This window comes from Ammodytes marinus (assembly GCF_949987685.1).
Source record: "Ammodytes marinus genome assembly, chromosome: 9".
Taxonomy (NCBI): domain Eukaryota; kingdom Metazoa; phylum Chordata; class Actinopteri; order Uranoscopiformes; family Ammodytidae; genus Ammodytes; species Ammodytes marinus.
This window is the reverse complement of record NC_137213.1, coordinates 27,440,234-27,455,969: the sequence shown is the minus strand read 5'-3', so window position 1 is coordinate 27,455,969 and position 15,736 is coordinate 27,440,234. Positions and strand designations below refer to the sequence as shown.

Here is a 15,736-nt window from a genome sequence, read left to right as displayed (position 1 = left end):
GTCTATGGCTGTAATAAAAGTTAAGGCAACACTTTATTTAACCATTATCAAACGTCCTACTAAACCCCTTCTGCCCCGTATTTTTTCTTTACTTTTTATTCTTATTGTTTCATTTGTCCTATACATGTTTTAATACTGATTTTAACTTCTTTATTTTATATTTAAAAAACATATATCCTGCAGCTGTTTGGGATGACTTTAGGGTTGTCTGGACCTGTGTGGTTGAGGTAAAAAAAAAAAAAAACGATTTAAATTTTTAAATCTTTGAATAAACTATAGCTAAATCAAATGCAGCTCACTATATATTTTTTTAATTACTGATATCTCAAACTATATGTTTTTTTTTTAACAATTTAGTCTTTTAAGCATTATATAATGTTTAGCTTTTAAAATGCTTCAGTGATGAGGTAATGTCATTTTTGTTGCCTCTGTCTGTATAATTCCCCCTCAGGCAACAACAGCTACTCAGACTTTTGTCACACTGGACCGTCTGCCTTTTCCTGTTGCACATTTTCCTTAGTGTTGACAGTGACACACACACCTAAATGTAAAGACTACAGTAAAATGGCCTCTATTGACTTTGGAAATGACAGTTGTTATAGTAATAGTGGGGTTGGCTGTTCCTCGAGGGCAAGCAAGAAAGGCTGCGTAGTGGAACTATTAAGAACAAGAAGCTATTTAAAATCAGATCTTTGCATTATAAAAACTTTAAAAAAATAAAATGCAATCAAACTCATATTGTAGAGACCATTTGATTCCAATGGTTCTGGTACAACAAGCATTGGTGCATCCTTATACATCTAACAACATAGTTCAGACACAGATTTTCTAACTAATATACGGGCCATGCATTGTTTGAGTTTTAATCACATTTAGCTTATGAGTTATTGATATCGGAAGTTCAAATCTGTCAACATCTTTCCAACTTTCCCGCACTCTTGTATACCGTCCACTTTATTCTCAACATTTCATCTTTTTATTGAAATGCATTATGATAAAAGAAAACCATTCCTCTCATGTGGCCCTAATACTCCTCTGTATTTTCTCTACTATACTTAGAGATGCATCATTTTGTAACAGTTACCGGAAGTTCGATTCTGTACAGCAGCGGACTTACAATTTGATCTCAAACTGAATCTTAATCTCCAACAACATGCATCGTTTTATTGCCCTTATTTTAAGGAAACACATTTACTTTCAGTTTTAAATGTTTTATTTATTCATTATTTACAGCTTGTAATGGTAAAACATGTGCCATCCTGACTTAAGATGTGTAGTTGAAGTCCTTTTTGATTTTCTCAATTGTCCACGTGATGAGTGTTTGTCAGTTTCACCAAAAGATCATGACTTTATGAGCAACTGCAGTGCATGTTGTTTCCAAAATGAAAAAAGAGACAAAATGTCCGCCGTTATCATCCATCACTTCTTTTGGAAAAATCCCATAATGGACGCCTGTTTAGTTCCTTGTTTTGCGTTGGCGGAGGCTTTCTTCTGACTCTTCTTGGTCTCCTCTTTGCTACTCGTCTGTAGTTTTGCAGGGAAGGCAGTTTTAGGAGCTGGTTTCTTGGCTTGAACCTCTTCCTCTGTTTCGGAGTACGATTCGCTCTCATAGCCCTTCTCTGTCACTGTGGAGAGAAAAAGGAAAAAATAATAATACAGGAGGGTGAACTTGGGCTCGACTTGAGTTAATACGGCCATAAATACACATGCCCTGCGTTCCAATACCCATACTTCTCTACTATTTAGTTTGCCAGAAAAAGATTTAGGATGTCCCAATACATGCATGTCAATTGTAGTATGCTGAAAATACATAAATGCCCCACTAACTCTAATAGCATTTTGGAGTATTCGTCTTTATTCTTGACATTTCTTGACATAATGAAAAAAAAAAACTTCCTTATCTGATTTTTAAAAGACATTCAAATGTATTGGTATAGGGCAAAATAAAGTCACAAACATTACAGTTAAATCAATTATTACCTAACTGTTTCAATAATCTAAGTACAGTCGTCGTAAAATGTACAAGCCCCTATTTCTATAGTGATAAAATATTTGTATATCTATCAAGTGGAATCCAGTCAGAAGCTTTTCTTACCGATGCAGCCTTCGTCATCTACGAAAGTACGAGATTTTAGCACTCGTCTCCTCTTCCTCATTTTCACCTCAGAGCTGTCCTGCTGTAGAAAACAAACAAAACACATAACTGTTTAATTCATTTTTCACTTGCATGGAAGGCATTGGGACATCCGCTAGCTGAGATACATACAGCTCTGGGAAAAAATTAAGAGACCACTCCAAATGTTCAGTGTCTCTCGTTTTAGTATTTATAGGCATATGTTTGAGTAGGATGAACATTTTGGCTTTATAATCTAAACTACTGACAACATTTCTACCAAATTCTAAAAAAATCCAGACTGGTCTCTTAATTTTTCCCGAGCTGTACATACACTAGCTATGTATGCTAATATCTAAGCAGCAATTTGAAGCGGTTAGAGCACTTACGTCATGTGAATGTGAAACAGGTGACTCCACTTTCCTCTCTGGACTCGGTGTCGGTTCTCTCGTTTCCATCTTCTGCGGAGAATCTGGAATGACTGAAGGGGTGATGGAATATTAGTCTAATTTATACTAAAAAAAAGGATAAAAAAAAAGTGTTGTCGGTTTATTCACAAACTGGTGTAGGAGGCAAATAGTGTTTTACCAAATATGTTCTGAAAAATGACAATACATTCTTCACACTTTACCTTTATTTAATTATGAGAGTTTTCAACATGGTTAATATGTGTCTGACCAGAGGATATGTATAAAACTAAACAGCTCACCATCTTCGTCGCTGCTCTCTGGTTCAGGCTTCTTAATCCTCCGTCTCTTCTTCTTCTCCTTCATCTCGTCTTCGCTGTCTGAATCCACGATGCGCTTTGTTTTGCTTCAACCACATAAACACTCATTTGAGAACTTAAATTGAGGACTTTTTATAGCAAAAATCAATATCAGTTAACTTGATTTAATCCAAGTTATATTCAAAGTCAAAGTCAAATTTATTTCTACAGCACATTTAAAAAACAACATCAGTTGACCAAAGTGCTGTACAAGATACAATACAAAACAACATATAAGATACATGAGAAAACAAAAGGGAGGAGTGTCAAAGTCTCAACTTGTGTTAAAGGCCAATGCAAAACAAGTGAGTCTTATTGGAACACACAAACAGAAACACACACCTCCTTGCGTCTTTCTTGATGTCTTTTTTTGTCTCTTTTTTGGGCTCCACAGCAGCAGCTTTTGGTTTTTCTTCAGGTTTAGGACTCTGTCTCTTTTCAGCTGGAGGGGGAGGGGGAGCCGGTTCCTCCGCCTTCTTCACTGTCTTCTCTGGTTTCTCTACAGAAGTTAAAGATGGAGAAGTTACTAAATGAATGGAGTCACCAGTCTGCTTGTTACAACTATAGGTGGTATGACCTATACCACTCACTTGCTGCTTGACTCCCAAAGAAGTTGGCCATAGGATTAACTTTGGCTGTCGGTTTGCCTTCGTTTGCATCGACCTAAAACATCAAACACAGTGGTTAAAACTACAATATATAAAAAACTACAAACTGTACTTCATTCATTTATTTCTTACAAAGCAGATACACTAAAAACTACAAAACCATATCCTACCACAGGTGCTTCTTCCTTCGGCTCCGACTTCACATCTTTCCCACTGTCCTGTTTCTTAGGCGCGGTCTTGTTCCCAAACATTCCCATGATGCCTTTCTGCTGTGGCTTGGCGGAGGCCTTTGTAGCCACGTTAGCATCTCCGTTAGCAGCAGGTTTTCTGTTCACGGGCTCCGGTGAAGGAGCTCGCTGGATGTCTCTGGTCTGCTGCAGCTCAGAGGAAGACATGGGCACCGCACTGGCACAGTGGATCGCACTGTATCTGAAAAACACACAAGAAAAAAAAATCAGTTGAACATTTTCCTGAAGGGCTTCTATATTAAAAGAATAGTTAAATTTTTTAGCTTGTTGCCTAATTTGTATGTTTTTTAAGTTTTTTTTCCAGAACCGTTGTTGCATTCAAATCATTGCTTTGCAGAATGATCTAAAAAAATCTCCATATGATCAAATAACATATTTCTTGCCTATGCAGAGACCCTGATTACTGTTAATTTCAAGCACACGAAACATGTAATTTAATTAATTATTTTAATTAACGTACTTGCTGCAGTTCTTCATATTGTCTTTGACGGCATCGTAGTCGACGCTGTAGAGCGGGCCGCTGTCTTTCAGCAAAGCCTTCTGCACACTGTACACATGGACGCTCACTACCAAACTCATCTTGGATTTGAAATCTGCACAAAAAAAAACAGAACACATAAAGTTAGATGCCTCTTCTACAACAGATGTCTTGCTTAAAAGACATAAGTGAAAAAATAAAATAATTACAGTTTTATTGCACTCAACTCTCAAACCATTGCATTGCAATTATCTACAAAAATACAAAATGTCTAAAATCAACAGCTACAACAAGCCAACAGAGTAAACAACACTGGTGATCTGTCCCAGCAATCCAAATTGCATTGCATACTCTTTATTTTTTACTATCCTACATGCTGCAGCTGTTCATAAATTGTACGTTAGTTTGCATGCAGACTAGTATGCATACAAATGGGACATATTTATTATTATTATTATATAATTCATCGTAACATCCCGCCTTGAACATGACCCTTTTGCTTAAATATGGGTCAGAATCGCCAAACAAGCATTCTAGTTTGCACACAGCAAAATACAACCGGGTGCAGTAGGACATTCATGTATTTTTCAACACACTGTATCATGATTTGGTACATCCTAAATCTTTTTCTGTCGTACTAAATAGCAGGGAAGAATGCATACTGAAAAAGCAGGGTGGCAAACATTTCTACACACCTTCCAGCTTGTCTTCTTTGACTATGGAGACCTTGTGACCCTGAAAGGAAGAACAACATCGGCATCAAAAAATAAAAATCACTGTGCTGGCTAGTTGTGTACAGAAATATGCAAACCATGGCAAAAAGAGTTGGCATTAATTCATTGTATTTCTCACCGTTTGGCCGTTGTCAACAAATTTCCCAGACACGAGGTATGTGGCATTGAGCTGAGGGGAACTCTCCTTCCGCTTGTGATCCAGGTAATGGAAGAGCATCCTGAAAGCAAGACACACAACTTAATGATTGGCCAAAAATAAATAAGAAATTAATAAATAATTTTCTTTTAAAAGCACAACTATTATTTTATCTCTGAGGTTTATTACTTTAGAAATGGAAAGTGACTTCATACAGACTTGTACAGACTTACAATTTTTTTGGCATTTTGATTCTGGCTAAACCTTTTCTACACTTATCTATGCAACCCTGTCACATACAACTTATCAGTATGTAATGTTAAACCATGTTCTTATTAAACCCTCTAGAGCTGTCTCCATGTCTGTAGTTTTATTTTAACAATTAAGACTACAAAAGAGCACGAGAAACACTCACTGTTTGGCAGTGTTGACATGGACTCCCAGAGTGAGACTGAGCCATTTATAAGTCACCTGTTAAAGCACAAAACATTTGGGTTGAAAATCATTGTTATACGGATAGGTACATTAATAATAACTTGCATAAAACAGTGTATCGGTAAAGCATGTTTGGTAGAGAATAGAATAGTCTATATATTTAGTAACTTGTTTACAACTGTAACTGAAACAACAGAGAGTATTCAACCGTAAAAATTAGTTTTTGTTGAATTCAAGACTATTTTTTTAGATCATTTACATGCCGAATTAACCAAAAGTCCTAAACAAATCGTTTATAGTTTTAAACCATAGCATACTGTGTATATAAACTGAGCAGAAAGACAGCAAAGAATAAACACGTAGGTTTTTGAACGCGGTTCGGCGCTACATCGAATAGATTTGCATTTTCTCACCGGAAATAACGTTAAATATTGCGACTCAGGATCACACTTACTATCTTGTTGTGGTCGTTGACATATTCGTCGATGTTATCCAGGTACAGCTCGTCCATTATGGCAGATAATCCGAGAATTATCGGAGGTCTCGTAGAAACTATTTTAACTGCGCGGGAACCGGGAATGCAGTTTATTTACTTCCTGTAGAACGTCACATGTGCCCGTTGTTTTCCGGTCAGGATGAGGTGACCCCAGAGTGCAGTAGCGCCCTCTACAGGTCAACACGAGGCTGCAGGCTGATACAGAGAGAATAAGGAATAGAGCTCTGGAAAAAAATAAGAGACCACTCCAAATGTTCAGTGTCTCTCGTTTGACTATTTATAGACATATGTTTGAGTAGAATGAACATTTTGGTTTTATAATATAAACCACTGACAACATTTTTACCAAATTCCAATAGGTGTTTTGTCATTAAGAGCATTTGCAATAAGTTATGTAGATCAAAGATAGTATATAAAAGAGAGATGAAGATTTAAGAAAAATCCAGACTGGTCTCTTCATTTTTTTCAGGAGCGGTAGACTGGGGATGTAGATCTGATGTTCTATCAGTAGGCTACTTATTATAAACACATCCAATGATATGAATAAAAAGCCTATATGCTTAACTTACTTAAACACTATACAGAAGCAAACAGACAAGGTTTAGTAAAATACACTCCTAAAAATGTACCATTTATTTATACTAGTCTGAAAGAAGAATTAAAATAGCCAAAAAATCTTAATATTGACCAGTGCTTGAAAAAACAATGTTTTTGCCTGCCAGCCTTAAATAAATGAGGATCATTTGCTCTCGCACCAACAAAAAGTAGCATTTGTGAGTGTGTGTGTGTGTGTGTGTGTGTGTGTGTGTGTGTGTGTGTGTGTGTGTGTGTGTGTGTGTGTGTATGTATGTATGTGTATGTATGTGTGTGTGTGTGTATGTATGCATGCATGCGTGCGTTCATGTGTGTGTGTGTGTGCCTGCGTGCGTCAGTGTGGGTGCGTGCGCCTGTGTGTGTGTGTGTGTGTGTGTGTGTGTGTGTGTGTGTGTGTGTGTGTGTGTGACAACAGCTTAACAACCGACAAACGATGCGGTGAAGGTCAGGGTCGGAGTCGTTCCAATCAGGTTCATTATAGGCATCATGATTCCTCAGGCAAAGTGTGGAAAATAACAATAATGAGCGGTCTCCAGGGGTCCCATTAATGCAGCCAGCCCGTTATACAGCTATAACAGCACAGCAGCCATGTTTGACTACAAGCTCACCTTTCCACGCGGAAGGCCCAGGGTTTTTTGATTTGTAGGAAAATGTAATGACCTTTTCAACTTCAATCATATCAGAGAGGAGTAATAACCGCCGCCCTTTAGACCAGAACAACACACACCATTGATCGCACAGCGGGGAAGTGCACACCTTTATACCTGGGGGGTCGCCACGCCATTTTCAAAGCCAAAGCAATAATATAGAGCAATCTGTGTTAGATTAAGATAACGTTGAAGAGGTTGGCCCGTTAGCATTGATAGCTCAGTGGTTATTACAAAAAGATTTGTTCATAGGTTTGTAAACTGTCTGATTTCTGACACACATGGCTCTTGAAAACATGTCAAAAATATATTTTAAAGTATTTTTATTTTTTTTAAATGTAAAAAAAGAAGGCTGGATCCAGAAACAGAATGTCACATAATAATTTGTTTGCTGAAGACACAGGAGCAGAATTCTAATCCTGCGAAAACTTGAATTATTTGTGAGCCAAACAGTATCCATGCTCATCAAATAAAGCTGCAATGCTCTGCTCATTAACTCCCCAAATACCAGAACAAACTTTGAGGTTTAAATATTATTAATAATTTAAGCAGGTTAGACAAGAGCTATGCTGAGACTCACTGCGGGGACCAATTTACAATGTAACACTTTCAACACTTAACAGCCTCGTTAAAGGTGTTTAGCTGTCTAATCTGTCACAGCACCGTACAAAAGATTCTTACCATTTTGTCCTTGGAGTCCGCACTGTTTTTGCACTGAGGTGATCTTATTTAATATTACATTTTATTTGTTGATTTTGATAGAAAAGTCAAGAACTATCTATCTATCTATCTATCTATCTATCTATCTATCTATCTATCTATCTGTCTATCTGTCTGTCTGTCTGTCTGTCTGTCTGTCTGTCTGTCTGTCTGTCTGTCTGTCTGTCTGTCTGTCTGTCTGTCTGTCTGTCTGTCTGTCTGTCTGTCTGTCTGTCTGTCTGTCTGTCTGTCTGTCTGTCTGTCTATCTATCTATCTATATGTCTGTCTGTCTGTCTGTCTGTCTGTCTGTCTGTCTGTCTGTCTGTCTGTCTGTCTGTCTGTCTGTCTGTCTGTCTGTCTGTCTGTCTGTCTGTCTGTCTGTCTGTCTGTCTGTCAGTCAGTCAGTCAGTCTGTCTGTCTGTCTGTCTGTCTGTCTGTCTGTCTGTCTGTCTGTCTGTCTGTCTATCCATCCATCCATCCATCCACCATCTATCCATCGCTTATTGTTGTTAAAACTTAATGTATTTTCTTGGAAATTTAAGGAATTCTAGATTTGATTTACTGTAAACAGGTTCAGTGAACTTCCATTGAACCCCATCCTCCCAACTGTCCGGTCAGCCTGTAACCTGAGCTCCCCGCGGGTCACTCTGCTACGCTCCACTGCCTCTCAGGTTTGATCTAATGGGGCAGAGACAAACCTCCACTGTAACCCCAACCCTGCTCCAAGGAGGGGGGACAGGGTTTGTTTTGTTCCTAAAAGACATTTGGGGAGATAAAGATACTGTGTTTGCTATACCTTTGTTGCTCATTTTGCACAGGACACCGATACTCTCTCATCAACCGGTATATGTCTTTAGATAAATGTTTATTACAACTTTTATTTTGCAGCATGTTCCTGCATGAAACCTCTATACAACACTAATTATAGGAACATTGACCACTTATTTTTTTAAAGATAATTTTTTGGCATTTTTAACTTTATTTGTTTGGAGAGACAGATTTGAAATAGGGCAAAGAGGGGAATGACATGCAGAGAACGACCCGGGCTGGATTCTAACCTGGGTCTGCTGTGAAGAGGACTGAGCCTCTATGGTGGGCGCTCTAACCACTAGACCACGAGCACCCCCCAAACAATGGCCAGTTTAGAAGTCTTGAAGGTGGAGCCAGAGAATGCTTGTTAAAACGCTTTGTCAAAATCAGTGAACATCTCCTCGCGATCAACTACCTGTCGATACTGTCTGTGTGCTGAAAAGAAAATATGGTGTTGTCAATACACAGCCTAGGCTCTGTAAACTGGTATCCAAACAAAGGGTGCCACTGTAGTTAGCAACTTGCCCATTTACAGAGCCTATATACTATAGGCTGTGTTTGTAACAGCCAACACAGTACTACACAGGTACCGGATCACAAGGAAATATTCACTGATTTTGACAACAAGCATTCTCTGAAATTACTGAATCCACCTTTAAGTTTTAAATCACATACGTGGTCTTTTTGTGAAACTCACATGGTGCGAGACTATAGCCGAGCTGTATTTAGCGCCACATCGCATGAAAAAAAAGAGTGTAAAAGCCTACTCCCTCCATCTGGAAGTGTTGATGAGAGTAAGTGCTAGCTGCAGTCATAACATCTGGCCATTTTCACAGTATAAAGGGTTGGAACCATAGATAGTATAAAAACAGGTTGCTGTCACCATGGGGATATGAAAATGAATGACTATCCCCACCAACACACATAGGGAAGTTAACCGTCATAAGAGTTACCAGGCGAGAGATACGGGAAAGTTTTTTAATTTAACTTTAGTCATACATACTGTAGACTAGTTTCTATAATTGATAGAATGCGTCACTGCAGTCACTTGTGTACGTCATACAAGCAATTTATCATTCTGTTGAACACATGACTAATACTTTGGGACATTTATGCAAATTAGTATTTCCAATTGTCTGTTATGTCATACATTATCAATGGCTTATGTCATGTTGATCAAAATGTATTACACTGATTCTCGGAGTCTTACTCCCCAAAACATGCAGATATTCATTCATAGCATCATTCATTACATGTACATGGTTGAGTCAGTTGGCATACTCAAGTCTTTTTTTTTTTGAGACAGCTGTACTGGTTTTTACTATGTTGTTATATTGGGGCATGTAATGGAATTTTTTTGTTAAAAACCCTCTGCGACCTGAATCCATTTCTGGTCCGTCTGGAATTGTTATCTAATAAACCTTGTTAGACATGTGCCCTGTGATGCACAATCAAGCTATGGATCTTTTTTTTTTAAATGACAACCTGTACTATGAGAATGTATACGCTGCAGTGATGTCAGTTGGATGTCAAAATAGTCATGGAAACATGAAGACAAAAGGAAAAAGTTTAATGTTAAAGATATTTGTTGACATGACACACAAATCAATGATGAATAATCATTTTGAAGGCCAAAAACACTTCTCCAATTACGTCATAGCGTTCTATAGCTTTAGGTGTCCCTATTATTTTGTCCGACTCCCCTCACCCCCGTCTGTTGTCATGATTTATTTACCGTCTCAATGAAGCAGAGAAGAAAAGAGTCAGCATAAATACAGGCTCCTGATAGCAACATCTAGTACTGACAGAGCTGATCCATCAATTACACACACACACACACACACACACACACACACACACACACACACACACACACACACACACACACACACACACACACACACACACACACACACACACACACACACACACACACATACACACACACACACACACACACACACACACACACACACACACACACACACACACACACACACACACACAAAAGCACGCACGCAGACACACACACACACACACACACACATGCACCAATCTGAACTCAAGAGACCACTCTTTAGATATAACATAAAAAAGGCTGCAGACAAACATCATACAACATTTTCCAAAGGAGAATGGGAACACATTAAAATCAGATTGAAGAAAAGCATGAAGTCTTTTTTCGCTATATTGTGGGAGCTCACAAAGGCGGCGGTATTCTTCTTTAGAAATGGATCTAGGGAGATCTTTGATGTCTGGTCTGGGTTAAAGCTTCATAATGGATTTCTTTTATCAGCAAAATCCTTGTGTAAAAAATATGAATGCAAAGCTTTTGGTAGAGGCAAAAAGTAGTTTTTTTTTTTAAATTCTGCGTAGGAAAAGATCTTTTATGTTGGGTGAAAACATTTCTTCAACCCTTTTTTCCTCCTGCTGTACTCGCATGATATCGCATTTGACTGCTCCGTTGATTTAGATCAACATTACAGATATCTGCTCTTAGAGAAATGCATAAGAGAATGTAAAAGATATCTCTTGGTGAAGCCTGCAGAGCCTATTTCAAGAGGTATTTGTTCTCTAAACAGACTTTGGGATTCAATCATAGGAGTATTTGGATTTGGTTTTCTGAATTTAAAAAACTACAAAGGCAATGGCTCTAAAGGGGAAGCAGGTTATATGAGGTTGTATATGCTTAAAACCAAGACTGCTGTGTTGTGTACCTAAGCTGTAGTGAAGCAGACACGTGTGAAATAACGTCAAGAGATCAGACAGATCCATGTACAAATGCAGCAAACGTATGAAAATGCCTTATATGCAGGATTTGGTTCAGGAGCTTGGGCTAGTTTGTGCTTTTACCTGATGTACTTGTGTTTTTTTTAAATTTTGTTTTCACTTAAAGGAATACTTCACCAATACGGAACTATCATTATAAAATCACTATTTTAATGTAATGAATGAGGTTTTTCTTTCCTCAGTCTTCCCTCAGTCTTCCCTTGGCCCAGCTGTCCTGTTAATCCTGACCCTTCCTGTGATGTCACAGTAAGGAAAATGTGAGACCATAAAACACTCTTTCTGCCTTTTCTCAGGCTAGGATGATCCGATTTCATTTTTTTTGCACATTTATACTACATAGGATCTCCGAGTTCAATACACCTTCATATTCCAACCGGTGAAGTAGGTCTTTAATAAACATGCAACTTTGGCATTATCTTGCCTAATTGTATGTACATTTTGATCTCTTTTGAAATCAAACATATAGATGTTGGATAAAGCCAGAGTTGACATCTTTGTTTCATTTTGACAACAAATTAGAGTTCAAATGTTTTACTGAGCATATTGTGGATACAGCCTTTTTTTCTTTACTTATAAATCAACACTGTCATGGTCTGTCTTTGTCCTGCCTTGTTTTGGTGTTTCCTGTTTTATTTTGGTATGTCTGTCTTGTTCCTCCCCATGTCCTGTCAAGTTTCCCTCCTGTTTGATTACTGCTCCCTTCCCTAATGTGTTTCACCTGTCCCTCGTTGTCTACCCTGTCTTGTGTGTGTGTATATAACTCCCAGTGTTTCTTTGTTCCCTGTCCCAGCATTGTACCTGTTGGTGAGTCTGTCCTGTGTATGTTCTGTGTATGTTCTGTGTTTCCTGTTCTCCTGACTTTTTGCCTGTTGGCCTTTTTGTTACACTTTTGGACAATAAATAATCTTCAGTTTAACTTTCTGCATATGGGTCCTACTTGCCTGCCTGTCTGCCACTTACCGTAACAAACACTATGTAAAGGTCTTAAAAATGCTTTTTTTTTTGCATGATTAATATTTCCCTTGTCTTTTCACGCTGCTTCCTATAACAAACATTTGTATTTAATTATCCATCATCCCGCCACACCACGCTGAGAGAATGTACAAAACATGTTGTTGATGCCAAATTTCATCACTCCAACTGTGACAGAAAACATCGGCACCTGCAGTGAAGACAATTCAGATTTAACATCACGTATAACAATCCTCTCAGCTGGTGTTTGTGAGGAAAATGTCCCATCTCATGTTGTTCAGTGGTGTGACGCATGTCAAATGTGAAGAAAAAAATTAATTATATTCTTTATATTAAAAAGGGACAGTGTACATACATTAACATTCTTAAAATACACCTGAGTTAATTTTAAAGTTAGTTTTCATCTGCAGTCCCTTCCCCGTTCTTATAGCCATCCTTAAAACATTTCTGGAAAACATTGCAATACAAATACATGTTTTAATGTAAGCAATTAACTTTCAAACTTTCATGATGGTTTCTATACATTAAATATTTCCCCTTATTCACCTGTGTCTAACCTTAATGACAGTTTGGATGTTACCTGACTGTACATTAATATAATGAGTAGATTCTTCAGTTCACATTAGAATGACCTGGTAGCTGTCACTACCATTGACAGTCATTCCTCCACAGAGAGGCTGTGTTGGCGTTGCCCGAGGCCCAGTTTGAGGCTCCGTCAGCAGGTTACGATCATTAGCCAAGTCCCATAGGAACCATCATCCGCTCCACTTCACCCTCAGCCCTTTGTGGCTAGCTGCTGATAAGACCCAAGCTAATATCTACTGCATAGGGGGAATGACATACACAGGCTGAGATGCTGTCCACTTACACAGCACAATAGAAAACTGGAAGCTAGCCCCGAAAGCTGTTGTAAATTAACAATAGAGGGATAGTGTATGTACAGCTCGAAATCCTGGCCGGGTGCCTGACACAAAACACAAGACAGTGAAAAGGTTGACAGATTGATTTAGCGGCTACAATGGCTGTGTCGTAAACTAAATACCAAGGTTTACCTGCTGCTAACACGTCCTTGAGAAAGGATGAGGAAACTGCTGTCATCCATTAAAAGTCACTGAGTAACTGAAAAGTGTCTGAAAATAAAATAGAATCCAAAAAACCTACAGTATGGTCCACATGTATTGCTGTATATTTGAATAATTTTATATTATATTATATTATATTATATTATATTATATTATATTATATTATATTATATTATTTTGGGAAAACATGCAAGAACAACAAAAGTCACTAGCTAGGAATTGAACCAGCAACCTCAATGTTATATGGCATCCACAGACTAACATTTAGGCTACTAAGGCATTGTTGGTTGCGACACCAGTTTTTCTGGAGCTGATAGGCTTAATTATCCGTGTCAACTCGTTTGGCGCTGGCTTGAATGTAACCAACACTCATTTATATGAAAAAGTTGCGCACTATAGCTCAAACCATTGAAAAATACACGCACGCACGCACGCGCACGCACACACACACACGCACACACACACACACACACACACTTTATCTGCATGATGATGACACTCCCTACAGTGCGCTGCATGTCACTAACCCATCACATGAAGAAAAGACTCTGATACTTAGATGTGTCAGTTCACCGCACAGTGTGGCTCCAACTGCTTCAAACTGCTGCTCTGAAAAGCGCAGTGGGAGGTTACACACACACACACACACACACACACACACACACACACACACACACACACACACACACACACACACACACACACACACACACACACACACACACACACACACACACACACACACACACACACACACACACACACACACACACACACACACACACACACACACACACACACACACACACACACACACACACACACACACACACACACACACACACACACACACCCTAAATCTGCCGTGTGTCCTCTCTGTTCTGTCTGTCTGAAGCTCCTCATATCATTTGGGACAGAGGGTAATGATGGGTAAGACTCCCATGGTGAACAATGTGTTTCATGACCGTAGTTTACACACTGTGTTAACAGTAAGGCCAAAATTAACATATTATATACAGTATAAATGTGCTTTTTCTCCTGCAATGATCGCATTCAACTATTAGGACTATATATTTACATTAAAATTTTGGGGGTTTTAACACTGTTTAAGGCTGTGTAGCACTTTCATTTTGACGGCTGACATTACATTCCAGTGAAGATCCTCTGTATGATGAACTTGCAAACTATGAATAAGAAAGACTTGTTTGTTTATATTTTGCCAGCATTACGAAAATAGTGAATACCACTTGAGCAAATGTCACAAAAGGTGAGACTTACAGTGTGTATCATATGAAATATATCAAAACGTCAAAACGAGAGAAAAAAGTTTATAGCTATAATATACAACTTTGCCACACACACACACACACACACACACACAAACAGACGCGCACACACACACACACACACACACACACACACACACACACACACACACACACACACACAGCTATAATATACAACTTTGCCACACACACACACAAACACACACACACACACACACACACACACACACACACACACACACACACACACACACACACACACACACACACACACACACACACACACACACACACACACACACACACACACACACACACACACACACACACACACACACACACACACACACACACACACACACACACACACACACACACACACACACACACACACACAACCGTTAAGTTTAATTGATCCTTGATTGTCAATGCAAACACTGATTATTGGGAGAGAGTTGTTATAGCAATTAGATATGAAGAATTACTATCTAGTCAATACAATGTTACAACATCTAATATTTTGAATGAACATTGCACATGGTATAGAAGCCATGCAGTAACACCAGGCTGCTTCAACAGGTCTTTAGTGCTTCAGGCTTATACAGACATTTAATTCAAAAGCAATCGGCCCGTTTGAATATTCATTTTCCCGCACGGATTAATAAAGACTAAATTGACCCTGACTAAACTGACCCCGAGTCTTTTTGAAATTCACGGTCTCATTGGGCTGTTTAATAAAATGGTAATTTAATGATAAGCGTAGTGCAGCTCGCCCCTCTTTACTAACCGAACTTCTAATCTACACACCATGAAATCCAGTGACCTCCGAGTCCTTCATTGG

At 38.6% G+C, this 15,736-nt stretch overlaps 1 protein-coding gene across 1 annotated transcript; it reads right to left on the bottom strand.

The window, feature by feature from the left end:
• Positions 1–1,223: 1,223 nt before the first annotated feature.
• pold3 (polymerase (DNA-directed), delta 3, accessory subunit) lies at positions 1,224–6,088 on the bottom strand. Its single transcript, XM_080034226.1, has 12 exons — positions 5,973–6,088; positions 5,499–5,554; positions 5,066–5,165; positions 4,909–4,948; positions 4,196–4,328; positions 3,658–3,916; positions 3,470–3,542; positions 3,222–3,378; positions 2,823–2,926; positions 2,503–2,594; positions 2,096–2,177; positions 1,224–1,625 (listed from the first exon to the last, which is right to left on the bottom strand). The coding sequence occupies exons 1-12, from the start codon at positions 6,027–6,029 to the stop codon at positions 1,420–1,422; spliced, it is 1,359 nt and encodes a 452-aa protein (XP_079890352.1). The 5' UTR covers positions 6,030–6,088; the 3' UTR covers positions 1,224–1,419.
• Between the last annotated feature and the right edge of the window lie 9,648 nt (positions 6,089–15,736).

What these genes read in the sequence shown, in the direction of transcription:
- pold3 (XM_080034226.1), bottom strand. Translation starts at nt 6,029, where the DNA reads ATGGACGAGCTGTACCTGGATAACATCGACGAATATGTCAACGACCAC. An exon ending in CATGTCAACACTGCCAAACA is followed by an intron (nt 5,166 to 5,498) that starts GTGAGTGTTTCT and finishes TCTTGCTTTCAG; the next exon opens with GATGCTCTTCCATTACCTGG. An exon ending in CAAAGAAGACAAGCTGGAAG is followed by an intron (nt 4,329 to 4,908) that starts GTGTGTAGAAAT and finishes TTTTTTGTGCAG; the next exon opens with ATTTCAAATCCAAGATGAGT.